The 18,124-nt window shown below is 42.9% G+C and overlaps 2 protein-coding genes across 2 annotated transcripts in view; one reads left to right on the plus strand and one right to left on the minus strand.

Annotated features, from left to right (window-relative positions):
• Positions 1 to 13,842, minus strand: part of TMCC3 (transmembrane and coiled-coil domain family 3) — a 125,408-nt gene extending 111,566 nt beyond the window's left edge. The window contains exon 1 of the mRNA XM_039358208.1: positions 13,334 to 13,842. Coding sequence (XP_039214142.1) covers positions 13,334 to 13,474 — 141 coding nt within the window. The 5' untranslated portion in view covers positions 13,475 to 13,842. The remainder of the gene's footprint in view (positions 1 to 13,333) is intronic.
• Positions 1,846 to 3,117, plus strand: LOC120314773 (insulinoma-associated protein 1-like). Its single transcript, XM_039358211.1, has one exon. It carries the CDS (start codon positions 1,948 to 1,950, stop codon positions 2,641 to 2,643), a length of 696 nt encoding a protein of 231 aa, XP_039214145.1. The 5' UTR covers positions 1,846 to 1,947; the 3' UTR covers positions 2,644 to 3,117.
• Positions 13,843 to 18,124: the final 4,282 nt, after the last annotated feature.

The following is an 18,124-nucleotide window of genomic DNA, read 5'->3' on the forward strand; positions in this document are numbered from 1 at the left end:
CTCTCTATCTGCCCTTGGTCTGCCACTCCTCTTTCCCCACTCTCTCTCTCTCCCTCTCTCTCTCTTTCTCTCTCTCTCTCTCTCTCTCCCCCCCCCTCCTATCTGCTGCTCACCTGGCAAGCTTCAAGCTGTTGTCCAACAACCTCCGGGGTAGGCAACCTCATCTCTTTTATGACTCATGGACTTCAACTCCCAGAATTCCTGAGTCAGCCTAGCTGGGCTAGCTAGCTCTCTCCTGCCCTTCCTGCTTCCTTCAGAGACGCAGCAAAGGGAGGAGCTCTGCCCAGAAAGCTTTTCAGCTCCTCGGAGAACACTGTGAGTGCACTCTCTTTTACACATACACACACACACACACACACACACACACACACACACACACACAACACACACACACAGAGAGAGACACACACACACAGAGAGAGAGAGAGAGAGAAGCAGGGAAGTGCAATTGCCTCTCTCTGTCTCTGTCTCTCTCTGCAAAGGCAGAGGAGGCTGGGAGCCACAGGGGGAGGCTCAAAGAGCCGCATGCGGCTCCGGAGCCGCAGGTTGCCGACCTGTGCCCTAGGCCAACCGTCTGGTAAACTCACAAGATACATTTTTCTCACCGTGCACATGTATACATAACCCGAACTATACTGCTGTTTCTCTGTGTCATATAATATATGTGGGTATATGCATAATTCTGTATTTATTTATTTATTTATTTTTGTCATATTTATGTATTGTATATCAGAGGTGGTTACCGTTTGACAGCTGTATGCAATGAAATTTCATTTTAACGTATGCTGATTGATGTACATTCAAAGTGACAATAAAGTTATCATTCTACTCTACTCTACTCATTTATCACTTACACATTCTCAGCTGGGATAAAATTACTAATGCTGCATTTCAAACCTAATCAATTTGCCAACAGAAAACAAGTTGAAATTCCTTTTGAGCAGCAGAGTCCATGTGCTTGCTGAGACTCCAGATTAGCACTGTCTAATACAAAATATCAATTTTTCAACCTGAGGCCAACAAATATATTTATGAAGTAATAAAACTTCTCTGTGGGAATAACTGTGAAAAACAGAGCTTCTCATTGCTGTGGACTGCTACACTACATCATACCGAAGTTTTTCTATGATTACTACATTCAACAATACTCAATAAATGGTACACTGAAACATAGAAATTAACTCAGTTTGATATGCAATTTTATTTTACATTGAATAAGGAATAAGGAAAACTAGATGAATATTTATGAAAAATGTTATTGAATTCTCTATTTAATCTTGTTTACATAGTGGTTTGTCAAAATATAATTTAAAGCATTATATTAATGAAAAAGTATTCCGAAATCATACTAGTATATCATAGTAGTAAACATTCCCAAGAGTTTTTATTGTTGAGATCAAGTGTTTATTATTGAAAGGTTACTGCAATATAAGATATTATAAGATATATAGTTTTTACATTTTGCTCTACTTTTTTACAATGAAAATAAAAACTATAGCTTAGCACAGCGGTTCTCAACCTGTGGGTCGCGACCCCATTTGGGGTCAAATGACCATTTCACAGGGGTCACCAAACAACGCAGTCCGCCATTTTTTCCACGTTTCCTTAGCTGTGCTACTCCCTCTTATTGGCTTTCGAAAGTGCCACAGGTGGCACACAGAGCCATTCCTGCCTCTCTCCTCTTTGTGCATGCGCAGCTTTTTTCTATATAAACTAAGGAAATTTCGGTTTCAGAGCATGTGGCAGAAAGCGAGAGAGAACAAGCGGCAGAAAGCAAGAGAGGCCTCCTCTACCACCACTACTTCTGTTTCTCCTACTTGGCTCAGCTGACGGAGGGAAGGCGGGGTGGTCGAAGAAGGACCAGCTGGATGCTAGAACCACGCTTGCTGCTCAGAGACTGAGGCAGCAGCATCACCAGCCGCAGATGCCTTCCGGAGCTGCCCGAGGATGCCCCGGAGCTTTTTGGTCAAGAGGAGTCGCAGACCTAAGCCCATCTCTTACCGGATGCGTTGCTCCTGCTACCTGGCCGCTGGGCTGGAAGGAAGCGATCCGGTGCAGCTCTTGGTTCCTCCACCTTTTCCCGCCCCTCACTTCCCCAGCATGGCTTCTGCCTCAGAATCCGCCAAAGTGGAGGGGCCCTCTTCGCGGGCGCCGCTGCACAGTCCAGCGCAAGCGGTGAGCGAGGAACGTAGCCTCCACCTGGCCTCGGCCGTCTCGGCCGTGTCCTTCCCGGCACCAGAACCGTTACTCTTGGGCCCTGGAGGAGACCTCAAGCTTTGGGCAGTCACCGCCGCCGCCACTGCCATCACTTCTGGCCCACTGCTTGCCCCTCAGTGCAGCCATGGACCAAACCCAGGCGCACCGAAGCGGTCTCAAAGCAGAAAGGCCAAGGCAGCCCACAAGTTGCACTTCGAGGACAAGGTGAGTACGTCGCCGGTTCGCCGACCAAGGCCAAGCCTGTTCTGGAGGAGACTGCCAAGGGAGGGGGTGGTGGAGGTGGCAACAGTAGTAGCAGCAGCGAGCAGGATATGCCGAGTCCAGGGAGTGGTGGGGGCGGCAGCAGCGGAGAACCGGAGGCCTCTGGAGCCAAGGAATTCACCTGCCCGCGTTGCGCCAAGCGCTTCCAATGCCAAAGCGCCCTGAATAAGCACCTGCCGCTCCACCACAAGCCCCTTGATGGCTTGTCCCAGGCTCGCCCACTTCCCAAGGCCTGTCTGAAAGAGGCAGCGCTGGACGGCCACAGCCCGCTGAGCTTATCTGGGGAGTGCCACCTCTGCCCAGTGTGCGGTGAGACCTTCCCCAGTAAGAGCAGTCAGGAGCGTCACCTGCGTGTGCTCCATGCCGCCCAGGCCTTCCCCTACAAATACTGCCCATTGACATTCTACAGCTCGCCAGGCCTCACCTGCCACATCAACAAATGCCACCCCTCAGAGAACTGGCAGGTCATCTTGCTCCAGGTCCCCGTGAGGGTGTGAGAGGGCAGCTGGAGGTTCTGAGGCGCGCGGATCCTCCGCACAGCTTCTGACGCCCCAGATGTGCCGCTGCTTGGCTCTCTGCCAGAGCCTCCCCCCCTCCCCAGGCAATTGTGCAGACTGCTTGTGCATCCTTGGCAGAGCCTCCCCCCTTCAATCTCTCTCTCCTTCCTTCCTTGCTTCCTTCCTTCCTTCCTTCCTTCCTTCCTTCCTTCCTTCCTTCCTTCCCCCTTCAATCTCCTTCCTTCTTCATCTCCTTCCTTTCCCCTTCAATCTTCCTTCCTTTCTTCCTTCCTTCCTCTCCATCTCCATCCCTTCCCCTTCAATCTCTCTCTCCTTCCTTCCTTCCCCCTTCAATCTCCTTCCTTTCCCCTTCAATCTCTCTCCTTCCTTCCTTCCCCCTTCAATCTCCTTCCTTCTCCATCTCCTTCCTTTCTCCTTCAATCTTTCCTTTTTTCCTTCCTTCCATCTCCATCTCCATCCCTTCCCCTTCATAAACTGCTTATAAACTGCTTTGATTCTTCCATTTATTGTTTAAAGTGGTTTAATGCTTCCATTTATTTCCTTTTATTCCCTTAAAACTAGTTTGAATCTTCCATTTATTGCCATTTATTCTCTTAAAACTGATTTAATTGTTTTGTTTATTTCTGATCCACGAAGCCTATAACTTCCATGCCATTTCTCACTCTTCTTATTCCTTTCTGCTTTGCTTTTTATTCCCTCTCTTTCATATACTTTCTTTCATCTTCAGTGAAATCTCTCCAGGTCCCCACTATAATCTATGGTTCAAATGAAAGCAGCCTGTTCTTATTTATTATTTACTAACTTTCTGTAAATTTTGGTCCCACATTTAAAGGCAGGGTAAACATGCATTAAAATACATGCAGTGGCGGCACAGCATTAATGGTGGCCGGGGCTGTCTTTCTTGCCATGCCCACTTGGTGGCCATGCCCACTTGGTGACCACACCCACTCAGCCACGCCCCTGGCGCCCAGCGATGTGTAAGTGGTTGGGGATCACCACAACATGGGAAACTGTATTATGGGATCGCGGCATTAGAAAGGTTGAGAACCACTGGCCTAGCAACTATAGGAGGAGAAGCAGAGTCTGGGTGCGGAGTCAAGAGAGCAAACAGCCTGAAATCATTACTTTCCCACAAGCGGTACAAGTCCAGCCCCTTTTGAATTCTGTTAACTCTTACCTAACACCAATTTATTATTGACTGTTAGCTAACTAGATGCTTGCGTGTAGGCATGAGCAATAAAGCAGCTTAACCTCAACGCATGATCTTGATTCTTCACACCTGACAGCAACTTAGTACATTTGAAATTTTATACTTAAGGCAAACCTTTGCAGATTCATTAACTATAAGGCACTGTTTTACCCTTATTACATCAAGATAAAGAAGAAGTATTGTTTCAATATCTTTTATGGGGTTCAATCTCAGTTCTTCTGTTTTTCCAGATTGTGCAGGATCTACAATGGACCTCTTTTATGCATGAGACAGCTTGGTGGTAGTAGTTTTCTAAAGCACATTAGCTATTCATAAGCACACTACAAAACGTACTCTGCAGCATTCTACATATATTTATTTATAAGTGAACTAAAAGGTCAACCTCATAAAAATAGAAGAAGCCACATTTAAAAAAAAATACAACTTACATTGCAAAGTCTGATTGCTATCATGCATGCTAGGTTCTTAGTCCAACTTTCCATTTTTAAACATGCACATGTTCAAATTATACCTGTTGTATTCATCCACATTATAGGTTCTTAAAAATGAAACAAATTCTTTTCTACTAACCAGTACCAAGAGGGAATCAGAACTCTTGGTCTTGACACTCTCAAGATGCCCTTGCTAAGTACCTGTCTAATCAACTATACTGTACAGTCTGGTTATATCAGCTAATTCAATCTTTATCCCAGTAATGTCACAGGGGGATTTGAAAAAGTCAAAATAGTGGCTGTGCCCATGTGATCAAAGTCCTGCCCCTTTTTATGGGTATTGCATACACAATGCACATAATTTCACTTAAATGGGGAAATGTTTTATAAGGTTGCAACTGCTATCTTGATGTTTTTCACACACACACATATACATACCAATTCCTTGCTAATTCTGTTAATAAGTTTCATAGTGTTTATAAGCCTTGGGTCAGTCACTCTCTTTCAGCCCAACCCACTTCACAGAGTGGGGGAAATAGGATGAGGAAAGAGTATTAGATATGTTTGCCATCTTGAATTACATATAAAAATAATGAAGGTGGGATAAAAATCTAATAAATAAATAAACTCCAGTTTGCTTTCCTGTGTGCACGTTACTCTAGCAGTGACCTACATAAAAATTCATATCGGAATGCAGCATGTGGATCTCCAAATAGCCTGAAAATACTGTCAGAAGAGCAATGAAAGGAACATGAATTTTTGAAAAAAAAATGTAGGGAAGACAAATTGGAGTACCCATTCATACTGTATATGTAATGAATGACCCAGCGAAGCTATAGATCAGTGATGGCAAACCTTTTAGAGACCAAGTGCCCAAAACCCGTTCTGCCCACCCCCACCTGCTCTGCCCCTTCTCCGCCCGCCCCTCACCTGCCCACAGGGCCACCCACTGCCTCCATGGCCTGCTGCAAATTGCCCAGGTGGCCCAGCAGCGCCATGGCAGCATCAACTGCATGCAACAGGGCGCGAGGGTGGAGTCTTGTCCTGGCTGCCCTGTCCTTGACTGCACTACTCCGCACGGGCCATGCTTGGGGGCGACTCTCCTCCAGGGGGTTGCTGGTGCAGATGGGGCCATGGGAGGCAGGGCTGGGGTGACGGCATGCATACCCACAGAGAGGGCTCTGAGTGCCGCCTCTAGCCATAGGTTCGCCACAACTGCTATAGATGGAATTTAACACTGCTCACAGAAATGTTAATTGTTATTTTAAAAATTAGGACCTTCATTATGGCAGCATGTAGGTAGCTATTTCACACTATCTTAGGTGACAATGAAGGTTATCTATATAGGTTATCCTGTATGATATAGGTTATCTATAAGAGAATTATTTGTACTGGACCATTCAGTGAGAATCATTAAACTACATCTTTCAACCATGTATATCTATTGTTCCACATCTCCCTCATTGAAAATCGAAGGAAAGTTTAGAAAGATTTTGCTTTAAATGTCATGCTTAAAAACATGAGTATTTTTTATGCAATTAATTAAAGTAGGTAAGATTCTGACAAAATTACTCAGACATCATTCTGATTTGAGGTGCTTATTGACTCTATTAACATGCTATTGTAACAAATTATTACTTTTAAAAATATAGAAATTTATTTAAATCTAAACTTTTTTCTGTATTTATCTGGCCTTGTATGCTCTGTATTTTTAATATTGGTGTATAAGAATCCATTTTGTTTTTCTCAGGGAAGTCAGCTTTTTATAGCAATTTAAAATATCAGTATACATTTTCCATTAGCCAAACCTGTCATTTCATTTTCCTGAAAATGATTTATTTGTCTAGTTTCCTACATATTACAGCAACAGATTCTTGCCAAATATAACATTTTCTTATCAAACACTACAGCCAAGTTCTTACTGTGACATGGCCAACAAATAAATAACTTGAACTAAGAACATAAGAATGATGCTGTTAGGTTAAACTGAGGGAATATTTATTCCAGTTATCTTGTACTGTGGTTGTAGAAGTTTGACCAAAATGGACTGCATTAGAAGAGGAATGTCAACACTGGCAAATATACGAATCAAGATATCAAGTGCAATTGTTATCGTTACATCCTAAGTATAACAAATGTACCTTAAATGCGAGAACATTCTTTTTAAAAGGAGGAATACAGCAAGTGACAGTCACAGGGAAAGAAGTCAAAAAAGTGAAAATGGCAGCTATTATCATGCAATCAAAATTGTGAAGCGGCAGAGCTTAAGACATACAGCTAGAATCACCATACTGAATTTTTTGACACCTCCACACACATATCCAGACATCCCTTTGTGCTATGGATATAGCTACTTCCTTCAGCAGCAATGACCTATGTAACACATTATATATTAGGACAATTTTAAAACTACTTGATATTAATTATTTAGCACTTTAGGAAAAGCCACTTTGTAATTAAGAATGTATATGGTAAACTATTCCCAGGGAGATGTCATGGTTTTCCATATTTTAATTCTATATTGATACTTGTAAGTTGCTGGGACTCTCCAGCAATCAAGTAGCAGATAAACTGAAGCAAGTGAGAAATAATAATAAAAAAAATCATGCATATACAACTAAATTATTCAGCCCAACTAGTGATAGCAGGGAATCCCAGAAACTTTTTTTTAAAAGTATTGTTCAATTGGGTTATCTATAAATTACCTGTCCCTTGAGAAGCCTTACCAGCATTCATGTATAAATTTCAAACATAGACTAACATTTGTGCAGCATTGGAAAAGGGGACAAAGTATTCTGTATTATATCCTCTTGGTTTCAAAATTTAATATACAGTAAGTATAATAATTACAAATTATATGAATTAATAATTTATTTCCCATTAATAAATGAATTAATTAATAAATGAATTAATGGGATTCATTAATAGATTATTAATGGATATAATTCCCATAAATGGATTAAACCATTTACAGTTTTAGTTAGAAGTATGCTTTAATAGATTATTGGTGTAATTTTCCTTAATCATGTTATTGTTTATTTATACCAGTGGTTCTTAACCTGGACGATATTGCCCCCCAGGGGGCGATTTCATTTTTCAGGGGGGCGATGGAATGAAAAGGGGGTGATATGGGGGCGTTTTGGGGACACTTTTGAGACTTTTTCTTACCGTGAATTGCTGTATATCTGTCGTACAAAAACATCAGATCGCTCACTATTAGTGGATTGAATTATGTTTTCAAATGTTCCTCCAGCTAGCTTCAGTACAGAACACCGTACATATGTGAATACGCATTATCTTCATGCGTGTTGCGCAGCAGCCTCTACCCATACAGTGGCGCACCATTGGCCAGAATATAGGAGATATAGGAAAAAGACTGGAAATAAATTATTTGCATCAATATGTCTTGATGACAATTTTAAAGAAAACAAAACAAGTGTTTGCATAAATTGAAGAATTATTTCCTATGTTGTGATTGAGAGGTTATGTTGGGGAAGGGGGGTGATGACAACTTCCTCATTGGCTCAAGGGGGCGATTCGTTCAAAAAGGTTAAGAACCACTGATTTATACAACGAATACCACATGAGAAGAAAACAGCAAAATGAGTAATGCTCTTGGAGTCCGTAAGTATCAACTAAGGGTAGGGAACACTACTGAATTTCAAAAACATGAAAAAAAAATTCAAAAACCCAGTTGGAGTATGTCTATGCCAGTGATGGTGAACCTTTTAGAGACCGAGTGCCCAAAAATTGCCCCCATCCTTGTCCACTGGGCCACCCACCACCTTTATGGCCCACCACAGATCACCCAGGCAGCCCAGCAGCGCCATGGTGGCCACGCCCTCCACCCATGCCCCGCAGCATCATCTGCGCGTGACGTGGTGCAAGGGTGGAGTCTCGTCCCCGCTGCACGGCTATCATGTCCTTGGCTGCGCTGCTTCGCGTGGGCCATGCCTGGGGGCGACTCTCCTCCGTGGGGCTGCTGGTGAGAAGGGGAACATGGGAAGAGGCGGGGCTGGGACGACAGTGCATGTGCCCACAGAGAGGGCTCTGAGTGCCGCCTCTGGCACGCATGCCATAGGTTCGCCACCACTGGTCTATGCTAATGTGACATGATAGCAGTGTTCCAATATCTCAGGGGCTGCCACAAAGAAGAGGGTGTCAAGCTATTTTCCAAGGCGCCTGAAGGCAGGACAAGAAGCAACGGATGGAAACTAAGCAAGGAGAGAAGCAACCTAGGAGAAACTTCCTGACAGTTAGAACAATTAACCAGTGGAACAACCTGCCTCCAGAAGTGGTGAATGCTCCAACATTGGAGGTTTTTAAGAAGAGACTGGACAGCCATTTGTCCGAAATTGTATAGGGTTTCCTGCCTGAGCAGGGGGTTGGACTAGATGACCTCCAAGGTCCCTTCCAACTTTATTATTATTATTATTATTATTATTATTATTATTATTATATCAAATATTTAATGAAATTTAATAAAAATATTCTATAGGACCTGACTTTAGATATATTCTATATAGTATCTATATATTTGTATCATCATCGGCTACAGTTGTCATTTATCCTGTAATTCTATACATTTTTTAAAGATTATTACAATTCCCCAAGAATCTGCTACAATAAATATCCATGTTTAAGATGCCACAAAATTTGTAGCTGTTCTAATAAATTATTATAGTTAGAAATCTTGAACCACGTATATACTTACTTGTGAGTAGGTCTCTCTGAACTTTCATTTATATATTCCTTTAAAAGTAAATAGAATTGCATCTCAAAAGTGATTTATCAACATTTTAAAATGCACTATTCTTTTTCTATTTCTATTTCTTTGCCATAAATTCTTTATGTAAATTGAACTGTTATTTAGACATAGGTTATAGTTATTGATGTAAATATTATAGACCAGTCATGTTATTAGACTTTATGCCTTAGCAGTAATCTTAAACTTAAATCTAAAAAGTAGACTTTTTTTAGCAATAGCTTGATGCTGTGCCCATGAAAAATAACTTCTAAAGATTTCAGCTTTTTCAAATAGAAGTGGTAATATAGAATATAAAGTAGTAAGTGTGACCACATATATACAATTGCTGTTATGATTATAAAATATTTGAGTATTTCTCTATATCAATTTTCTCAACAAAATGCTAACATATCAACTATTTGTGTGCTACTCTGTAGCTAAAGTTTATCTCTAATTCCTTACATAATTTTTCTGGCAAATTAATAGGTCTCATCTCACATTTCTTCCTTTGGAAAATATACTGCACATTATCACTTCAGATCATTAAGGTTGTGAATCTTTTAAGACTTCAACCTGAATAAGAAGGCCTATTCAAGTTGTTTTTGATCATTTTGTGAATTGTTGCATATGAAATCTCTGTGGTTCTCTAAACCTAGTAGAGCTAGAAAAGAACAAGAAACAGAGAGGAGGCAAAACAGGGTGACAATGTTCAATTATGGAAGTAATTATGATTATCTGGATTTCGAAACTAAGTAGTGTTGGGCCTTATTAGCACTTAGATGGAAAACTTCCAGGGCATAGCAGGGCTACAGGCTACACTGAAAAGACAGAGGAAAAACAAAGAAGATAATTGCAAATAACATCTGAATTGCTGCCAGAGAAACCCTACATAGATTTAAGCATAATTTAAAGAACATGTTCATATTGTATTATCCTGAGTAGCTTTCTTCAAGTTTTAAGATGAAGAAAAATAAAATGAAATATCCAGGCAATAACCAGAATATAAGCCGCCGTTGAGATTAATAGATTCAGATTTTCAAACTGATTCTGGAAACTTAAACAATTTGTGGATCTTTCATATGTTCATTACATGCGTTTCATTTTTTAAAAATGCATATGCAGCAGCATAAAAAACAGCACAGCTTTTATCTCAAGATATCTGAAAGTCACAGAACAAAAACGTTTGCCTCTTTTTCTTGAATGTCTCAGCTCCACAGGGAAGACCTCAACATTACAGCAAAGCCAAATTTTGCCTCATTTATATGCAAACAGCTTAGAATAGCTGAAACAGTTTTAATACAATCGTTTTGCCCAAAAAAATGGTAATACTCAGGAAATTGTATAAACATTGCTACTAAGAGATAACAGGGTTGTGTCCAAAATGGGGCCACTCAAAACCAAGAGGGAGGTATACATGTGCTCTGTAGGACTCTGAGATTTGCAGGAGTACGAAAGACTTGGAGAATGAGAAACCAGGAGTGGAGGGAGGTGATCAGTCAATCCCCAAATAATCCACTAAGAACAGGCCATATTTACTAGCTACAGAATACTGAATAGCTGTTGGGCATTTACAGCAAGAGGTGAAGAAAAAGCCTGAAAACTGGAATCCTGACCTGTAATATTGTATTGAAGATTCCCCTATGGATACTGTAAATGAAAAAATATGAGATGATCAGGAAGTGTCAGTTGAAAAATTGTACACCAACAGGTTGTGTGTTTCTGGGCAGCATATGAATAAATGCATAAATACAAGGTTATGGGTTTTAAACAGCAGCTGCTCATGTTCAAAGTTGCCCTATAGCATCTATTGGAAATATTTCCATATATAAACTAATTCTAGACAGCCCAAGATGACTCTTTCTGTTTAAACAGCCACTGATATCTCACACATACAGGGAGTAGTTCAGACTGGATGCACTAAAGCTGGGGTTTTAATCACATTAGTACACAGGCCATAGATCATAGCAGGCATACAAAATTGGTGCTGTTCACCTCAATAAAATCTTACATTATCCTGAACTGAAGCATAGTCCCCATTCAGGTGAGTGGAATTGGTCTGAAAAGTTACTGCTAATATTGACTTTTTGTAGTTTGCCTTCCCCATAAATACTGAAAGGAGCTACCATACATGTCTATCCAAATATTCTTTCAAAAAAACAAAAAAACAAAATTAGAACAGTTTGCAATATTGACATTAAATCTTTGCCCAAAGAAAGAAGCCATTTGAGGGCTGATTGCTGAAGCAGCCACTAAATGCCTAGGAGGTGGACAATTATCTAGAAAGAAGTACGTTCTAACAGCTAAATCCAGACAATATGGATCCATTCCTCACAAGTAGCAAATACTCAAAATGGGTTAAGAGAGAGGCTCAGATCTGGTATAAAGCTGTTTGTGCCTTCTAATATCTATCAGCCCACATTAAACAAGATATAAGGGGTTTGCCTCAAACTGCTTGACTCCTGGAAATGAAGTCCACTTAAAAAAAATTTATCCTGATTTCAGCCTCTTTCTCTATTCTGGCCAGTGATGGACAGGTACACTATCTGTGTTGAATTCCCTGCTTCTGTTCTAGTCCCACCCATGCCTAGGAAAGAAAGTGCCAGCTTCTTTCTTTAAAGACATGTGGTTTCAACTGAGACCTTTTCTATGAGTTGCATCCACTGTTTCTCTCATATTCAACACCTTCCCATTGGATGCATCCTTTGGTGGGTGGGTAGGAAAGAAGGCATCATTTTATTATCCTTCTATACCAGTGGTTCTCAACCTTTTTAATGCCATGACTCCCAACTGGTTGTAAGTCGAGGACTACTCAACCGGTCGTAAGTCGAGGACTACTCAACTGGTGCAGCACTGTTTGCAGAATGGGACTTTTGGCGGGCTCAGCAAGGCAGAGACAGCCTGGACAATTCCTATTGGCTTTTGAAAGCCAATAGAATTAGACTCTATTCAAGAGAGTCTATTCTATTGGCTTTCAAAAGCCAATAGAATAAAAGGGAGTAGCACAGCTAAGGAAAAGGGGGAAAAATAGCAGACTGCGTTGTATGGCGACCCCCATGAAATGGTCGTTCGACCCCAAATGGGGTCCCAACCCACAGGTTGAGAACCACTGTTCTATACAACTAGCCTGGAAAGGAAAACTTGCCATTTTTAATTTCATCATTCTATTAGTGAACTCCTCAAGAAAGAAAAGAAACACCATGCGGTTCACTATTATTCCACCAGTGAACACCTTAAAACAAAACAAACACTCCCCAGCTTTTGAAAGAGCAAACAAAATGAAGTTCCCTAGTTAAGGTCCACTTAGAAAGGGGGCAGGCAGGTCAGGACAAAATTTCCATGGAAGGCAGAGACCAGTGACAGAGGGGAGAAATGATAGAGGGGAGATCCAGTTGGAGGGGAGGGGGGTTCTTGTCAACCCAAATTAAACCCCTAAAGACAGCCAGCAGACTAGGCACACCGCTTATGCCAGCCTCAGTTGGAAAACGCTATTTTTGATGCCTGATAGGAAAAGAAAGCAGAAGACTGGGGACAGATGGAAGATGACGCTGTCGGTCAGAGTTGTCTGTTCCCACGAGAAACAGTGGCTTGTTGCTTTTGTTCTGGGGCAACCTGGTTGTGCAGACAGTCGTCCAATATGCATTCAACAAGATCCTACGAGACTGACGAAAAGGCTCTGTTTCAAATGGGGGATAGGATGGCGATCGCGCCTTCTTTGGGGCTTCTGATATATTTAGTCTTTTCCAAAGGCACCGTCATGAAATACGCTTTCCCTCCCAGCGTTGCTTCTTTGCCTTGGTTGGGAAGGACGGGGTGGAAGAACAGGTCCCTCTACCAAATGTGGATGTAAGGGGGGGGGGGGAAACCATGGGATAACGCGGTCCGGGGAAAATCCGCCTGGCTATCGGCGCCTCTCCAGGTGCTAAGAGCAGGGAAGGGGGGAAAGACTTACCTTCCGTAGCATACTGTGCAAGCAGCGGCTAGGGCTCCGGACGCCTGCGACAGGTTCTTCCTCCTCCCGATCGTTCCTCGGCCATTCACCGGAGCATTTCTTGCTGGGAGATTTGGCCAGCCCAAGGAGCGCACATTTCATGCCCGCCGTGGCTACGGCTGCGAGACCCGAGCCCTCGCCCGCATATGTGTGGGGGACACACAGGGCAGGTCCTCCCGAAGCCAGCGAAGCTTCCTTCGGGAGCAAGCGCGGGCTCGCCGATGGTCACGGGGACGCCGTGGGCTCAGGGAGGCAGAGCGAGTCTATCGGACTGCAGCAGCAGCCGCAGCTCTCCTCAACGGACTGGAAGCAAGAAGCTCAAATGAGCGATTTGGCGGTCCCGCTGCCTCCTCCGTCGCTTCCCTCCTCAGCGCGCCGCGCGAGGTCCCGCACGCGCTCAGAGGCCAACGCGAGGGTCCCCCGAGAATGTGGGCTTCGCGCGCCCCCGCCGAGATTGGCAGCGAAGAAGACAGCCGGCGAAACCCTGGAGCGGAGGGCTTTACAAAAGGCAGGGCGAGTCGGGGGGCGGGGCTTGGCTGTGGAGCGTCAGCATGCAATCCCTCCCTCTCCCTCCTGCAACATACACAAAATAACCTCCACTCAATCAGAGAGAAAGGCGCGAAGGTGAGGCTGGGCAGACTTTAGGTTGTGCTCCCTTCCATTACTAATGGAAGATGTGCTATGCTGGAGAATGCCGTAGACTTTCTTCGGGCAGTGCTTGCCTCCCCGACGCGTCATAGGATGAGTTCCCAGCCACACTTTTTGCTCTTGGGCAATTTTACACAAGCATATTTAACAAGCGCGCTGAGCCCGGAGTGTGAAGTTCCTCTCAGTAGTCACTAGCCATTCGCAAAAACCCGAGCCTTGAGTACGCTGAAAGATTGTCACCAGGGCTTGCAGTGCGAAACACTTGTAACGGTCCCACGTTACAAGCGCCTCTCCTGCCAGCTCGCCGGTGCCTGATGTACATCAATTTGTAACTCAAAGACAGTAGCAGCTGTAAGCATCCTGCTTACCCTTTCCCTTGCCTCCTGGGGTTGGGTTCTGGGGCTCAGATACAGGTTTTGGAGGGAAGTGATATCTGAGACGCCTGATTGCAATTCTTTCTTGCTTCTGAGCAAAAACCAGCATCTTGGCTTGGTTTGGCTCAGAGTGTTGTAAATCCCAATCTCTGATTTATAAACCTGAAAGGGCCTATGTTGAGCATAGATAAAACTTTTTTTTCCCTACTGATTTACCATCTGTGCACACTCTAAACCAGTGGTTCTCAACCTGTGGGTCGGGACCCTATTTGGGGTCGAATGACCATTTCACAGGGGTCGCCAAACCACGCTGTCCGCCATTTTTTTCCCTTTTCCCTAGCTGTCCTACTCCCTCTTATTGGTGGCCACACCCACTTGGGGGTCACCACAACAAGGGGAACTGTATTATGGGGTCCCGGCATTAGAAAGGTTAAGAACCACTGCTCTAAACTAATGTCACACAACTTGCTGGACTAAAATTTGGTTGACTGTGTGCTTCAGTTAAATGAATGAAGTGCTGCTCTGTTAAATGAATGATTGTTGTGTAGTTAGGGTTAGCTTAGGATTAACAAAACAATTCTGATAAATACTTTAATATCATTTATGCTGGTCTATGATTGTAATAAAGATTGTACTTGACTACTGTAAAGTTTTTAACAGTAATTTATCTATACAAGGCATAATATCTGGTTCACTAGCCCTCAGAGGAGATTCTACTATTTTTGCCTGGTGGGGATATTTGGAAAATTGGACACCTGATGTAGACTTGTTTGCAAAATAATTTTCTTGGAAAATATTTATCATTATGAGGCACCTATATAATTCCTGTTGCTGCCACTTTGCTGGTCTTTATTCTGGTTCAAGGCACACTGGCACACTTGTAATGGAAACCAAGTACTGAGGTGAAATCATCTAGCTGGTTTGAATGTCATGATGGGATCCAGAGGTTGTGTTGTTGTTAATTGCGAAGTCGTGTCCGACCCATCGCGACCCCATGGATAACGTTCCTCCAGGTCTTCCTGTCCTCTACCATCTTCTGGAGTCCATTTAAGTTCATACCTACTGCTTCAGTGACTCCATCCAGCCATCTCATTCTCTGTCGTCCCCTTCTTCTATTGCCCTCAATCTTTCCCAGCATTAGGCCCTTCTCCAGTGAGTCCTTCCTTCTCATTATGTGGCCAAAGTATTTGAGTTTCAACTTCAGGATCTGGCCTTCTAAAGAGCAGTCGGGGTTGATCTCTTCTAGGACTGACCGGTTTGAACCCTTGCAGTCCAAGGGACTCGCAGGAGTCTTCTCCAGCACCATAGTTCAAAGGCCTCAATTCTTTGGCGCTCAGCCTTTCTTATGGTCCAACTTTCACAGCCATACATTGCAACTGGGAAAACCATGGCCTGGACTATACGCACTTTTGTTGGCAGGGTGATGTCTCTGCTTTTTAGTATGCTGTCTAGATTTGCCATAGCTTTCCTCCCCAGGAGCAAGCGTCTTTAATTTCTTGGCTGCAGTCCCCATCTGAGGTGATCTTGGAGCCCAGAAAAATAAAATCTGTCACTACCTCCATTTCCTCCCCATCTATTTGCCAGGAATTGAGAGGGCCGGATGCCATGATTTTGGTTTTCTTAATGTTGAGTTTCAAACCAACCTTTGCACTCTCCTTCTTCACTTGCATCAAGAGGCTCTTTAGTTCCTCTTCACTTTCTGCCATTAGAGTGGTATCATCTGCAGGTTCTTGATATTTCTACCGGCAATCTTAATTCCAACTTTTGAATCATCTAGCCCTGCCTTTCTCATGATGTGCTCTGCATATAAGTCAAATAGACAGGGCGACAGTATACAGCCTTGCCGGACTCCTTTTCCAATTTTGAACCAATCAGTGGTTCCATGTCCAGTTCTCACTGTTGCTTCTTGACCCACATATAGGTTTCTCAAGAGACAAATGAGATGGTCTGGTACTCTCATCTCTTTAAGAACTTGCCACAATTTGTTGTGATCCACATCAAAGGCTTTTGCATAGTCAATGAAGCAGAAGTAGATGTTTTTCTGGAACTCCCTAGCTGTCTCCATGATCCAGCGTATGTTGGCAATTTGATCTCTAGTTCCTCTGCCTCTTCGAAATCCTGCCTGTACTTCTGGTAGTTCTCGATCCACATACTGCTGGAGTCTAGCTTGTAGGATTTTAAGCATAACTTTACTAGCATGTGAAATGAGTGCAATGGTGCGATAGTTTGAACATTCTTTGGCATTGCCTTTCTTTGGAATTGGAATGTAAACTGACCTTTTCCAATCCTGTGGCCACTGTTGAGTTTTCCAAATTTGCTGGCAAATTGAGTGTAGCACTTTTACTGCATCGTCTTTTAAGATTTTGAATAGCTCAGCTGGAATACTGTCACCTCCACTAGCTTTGTTGTTGCTCAGATTTTCTAAGGCCCATTTCACTTCACATTCTAGGATGTCTGGTTCAAGGTCAGTGACCATCTCATTGTGGTTATCTGGGATGTTAAGCTCATTCTTGTATAGTTCTTCTGTGTAGTTTTGCCATCTCTTCTTAATCTCTTCTGCCTCTGTTAGGTCTCTGCCATTTTGGTCCTTTATCATGCCCATCTTTGCATGAAACGTTCCCTTCATATCTCCAATTTTCTTGAAGAGATCTCTGGTCCTCCCTATTCTGTTGTTTTCTTCTATTTCTTTGCACTGTTCATTTAAGAAGGCATTCTTATCTCTTCTAGCTATTCTCTGGAATTCTGCATTCAATTGGGTGTATCTTTCTCTTTCTCCTTTGCCTTTCGCTTCCCTTCTTTCCTCAGCTATTTGCAAAGCTTCCTCAGACAGCCATTTTGCTTTCTTGCATTTCTTTTTCTTTGGGATGGTTTTAGTTGCTACCTCTTGTACAATGTTGCGAACTTCCATCCATAGTTCTTCAGGCACTCTGTCTATCAGATCTAATTCCTTAAATCTATTTGTCACCTCTACTGTATATTCATCAGGAATATGATTTAGTTCATACCTGAGTGGCCTAGTGCTTTTCCCTACTTTTTTCAATTTAAGCCTAAATTTTGCAACGAGAAGCTCATGATCTGAGCCACAGTCAGCTCCTCGTCTTGTTTTTACTGACTGTATAGAGCTTCTCCATCTTTGGCTGCAGAGCACATAGTCAATCTGATTTCTATGTTGACCGTCTGGTGATGTCCATGTGTAGAGCCGTCTCTTGGGTTGTTGGAAAAGAGTGTTTGTTATGACCATCGTATTCTCTTGACAAAATTCTATCAGCCTGTGCCCTGCTTCATTTTGTACTCCAAGGCCAAACTTGCCTGTTATTCCGGTTATCTTTTGACTTCCTACCTTAGCATTCCAATCCCCCATGATGATAAGGACATCATTTTTTGGTGTTAATTCTATAAGGTGCTGTAGGGCTTCATAGAACCGGTCAATTTCATCCTCTTCAGCACCAGTGGTTGGGGCATAGATTTGGACTATTGTGATATTGAATGGTTTGCCTTGGATTCGAATTGAGATCATTCTGTCATTTTGGGGATTGTATCCCAGTATTGCTTTTCCTATTCTTTTATTGACTATGAAGGCTACTCCATTTCTTCTGAGGGATTCTTGCCCACAGTAGTATACCTGATGGTCATCTGAGTTAAATTCACCCATTCCTGTCCATTTTAGTTCGCTGATTCCTAAGATGTCGATGTTCAGTCTTGTCATCTCTTTTTTGACTACGTCTAGCTT

Source organism: Crotalus tigris, unplaced genomic scaffold (genome assembly GCF_016545835.1).
Source record: "Crotalus tigris isolate CLP2741 ecotype Arizona unplaced genomic scaffold, ASM1654583v1 scf7180000019004.2909048, whole genome shotgun sequence".
Taxonomy (NCBI): Eukaryota; Metazoa; Chordata; class Lepidosauria; order Squamata; family Viperidae; genus Crotalus; species Crotalus tigris.